Source organism: Chelonoidis abingdonii, chromosome 11 (assembly GCF_003597395.2).
Source record: "Chelonoidis abingdonii isolate Lonesome George chromosome 11, CheloAbing_2.0, whole genome shotgun sequence".
NCBI lineage: Eukaryota > Metazoa > Chordata > Testudines > Testudinidae > Chelonoidis > Chelonoidis abingdonii.
In genome coordinates, this window is record NC_133779.1 from 17497907 (window position 1) to 17500202 (window position 2296).

Consider the following 2296-nt stretch of genomic DNA (forward strand, 5'->3'; position numbering starts at 1 on the left):
CCTCCTTGGCCTGCCCCACGGCTGCTGCACAGAATGTGTTGTGTGTGTGTGGGGGGGGAGACATGCGCCTTTTGTGGTGATGTCTGCAAATTGATATGTGGGACTCCCTGTCTCCCCCTAAGAATCAGTGGATTAGTGTGGTAGAAGGAGTGGGGCTGGAAGCCAGGACTCCTGGGTTCTCTCCCCAGCTCTGGGAGGGGAGTGGGGACTGGTGGGTTAAAGCGGCGGGGGGCTAGGAGCCAGGACTCCTGGGTTCTCTCCCCAGCTCTGGGAGGGAAGTGGGGTCTAGTGGGTTGGAGCTGGGGCCCAGGACTCCTGGGTTCTGTTCCCAGCTCTGTGACCTTGGTGTCTGAGGCTCCCCCCAGAGTGTCCGGTTCCGCAGGCTCTGTGAAGCGCATGTATGATGTTGGGCCGGGTGATGCTCTTACATAAGGCAGCTGCGTGCAGCTCTGAGTCGCTGTCCCGGGAAGGGGGTGGGAACCCGGGGAGAGGGGGGACCCCAATGAGGGTAGGGGAACCTCAGGGAGGGCAGCAGGGGGACCCGGAACCAGCGGTTGTGAGAATGGGGACCTGAGGCCGAGTGATGGGAGAGGATGGGACCCCGAGCTGTGGGGGTGTAGGAGCGAGCCCCCAAGGAGGGGCTGGGACATCGGGATGGGGGTGAGAGGGAAGGGACCCTGTGGGACTAGGAACACGCTGACCATCCCCCAGCCCAGCCCGTCCCCCCCCTCACCTTCAGCATCAGGGCCTGTCTGTCCTCCTCCGAGCTGAGCTCTCGGCTCCGGCCGGCCCCCAGCAGTGACCCCAGCAGCAGCAGCAGCACCCCACACCCCATGGCCATGCCCGCTCTGTTCCCCCCGTCCCAGACACACTGGTCCCGCCTGCCCGGGCGGCGCCGCTGGGGCTGGTGGGAGGGCTGGAGGGGCTGGGACCTCAGCCAAGAGCCAGCTGATCCAAACCAGATGTGTGGGGCTGAGGTTGCCAGGCTGGTTGTGTGTGTGTGTGTGTGTGTGTGTAACCCCAGTCCCTCCCCGCCGTACAGTGGGTATGTGTGTCTTTGCCCATCCCATACCCCTGGGAGCCTGGGCCCCACATCTGGGGGTGCGGTGACATGTCCCATGAATGTCAAAGCATCTGCCTGTGTCCATGGGTGGACTTCCACAGCCCACGGGCATCTTATGGCATGTGTATTTCCATGGCAGTGCGGCCTCTCTCATGTGTCGTGGTGTGTCAGAGCTGCTGTCCTGTGTCCACATGTATTCGTGTGTCCCATGCATGTCCCAGGGCGTGCCCCGTGTCTGTGTTTGCGTGTCGCAGGCATGTCCCAGTGAGTGCCCTGTATTGGTGTGTATTTCCATGTTCCAGGCATGTCCCAGCGAGTGCCTGTATCTGTGTGTATTTGCATGTCCCAGGGCATGGCCCGTGTCTGTATTTGCATGTCCCAGGCATGTCCCAGTGAGTGCCCTGTATCGGTGTGTATTTTCGTGTCCCATGCATGTCACAGGGCATACCCCGTGTCTGTGTTTGTGTGTCCCAAGCATGTCCCAGCCAATGGATATGTCCATGTGTATTCACGTGTCCCATGCATGTCACAGCAACTGTCCTTTATCCATGTGTATTTGCATGTCCCATGCATGTCACAGTGCATGCCCCGTGTTTCTGTTTGCATGTCCCAGCAAGTGCCCTGTATCCGTGTGTATTTGTGTGTCCCACGTATGTCACAGTGCATGCCCCGTTTCTGTATTTGTGTGTCCCATGCATGTCACAGGTGTGGACAGCATGGGGAGGTGAGGGGGGGAGGATGTTCTGGCCATGAATGGAGTGGGGTGGCTCCATGGGTCCCTGAACAACAGTGGGGGGCGCCATGGGGCGGGGAGTGCTGGACATGAATGTGAGGGGTGGGGGCACAGCGGCCCTCTGTGTTCCTGAGCAGGGGACAGCAGGCTAGGGGGGTAGTACCAAGGTGTGTGTGTGGGGGGTTGGATGGTACAGGGAGGGGGGTTCACTGTGAATAGTGCTGAGGGGAGTGGGGTGCCCCCCATGCATTCCTGAATAGCAGTGATGCTGTGTGTGGGGGGGAGGGCTGGGACCAGGTGATGGGGGGGGCTGTGAATGGATCAGGGTGGACCCATTCCTGAACTGCACAAGGGGTGGGGGCTGCAACCGGGTGGATTGTGGGTGGTAAGGGAGTGGATGGGGGGGCGGAGCTGGCTATGAATGGGGGTGGGGAAGCGGAGCGGACCCGGGCATTCCTGAACAGCGGCAGCTGGGGGGGGGGGCGCGGGGGGGGGGGGGG

At 61.5% G+C, this 2296-nt stretch overlaps 2 protein-coding genes across 2 annotated transcripts in view; both read right to left on the reverse strand.

The window, feature by feature from the left end:
- The window catches only part of CLEC11A (C-type lectin domain containing 11A), a 4209-nt gene extending 3368 nt beyond the window's left edge, over nucleotides 1–841 (reverse strand). The window contains exons 1-2 of the mRNA XM_032788114.2: nucleotides 734–841; nucleotides 63–117 (exon numbers count right to left, since the gene is read on the reverse strand). Of these exons, the coding sequence (XP_032644005.2) occupies nucleotides 63–117; nucleotides 734–841 (163 nt within the window). The remainder of the gene's footprint in view (nucleotides 1–62; nucleotides 118–733) is intronic.
- The window catches only part of LOC116817991 (DNA-directed RNA polymerases I, II, and III subunit RPABC5-like), a 256942-nt gene that overhangs the window by 232630 nt on the left and 22016 nt on the right, over nucleotides 1–2296 (reverse strand). The window lies entirely within an intron of this gene.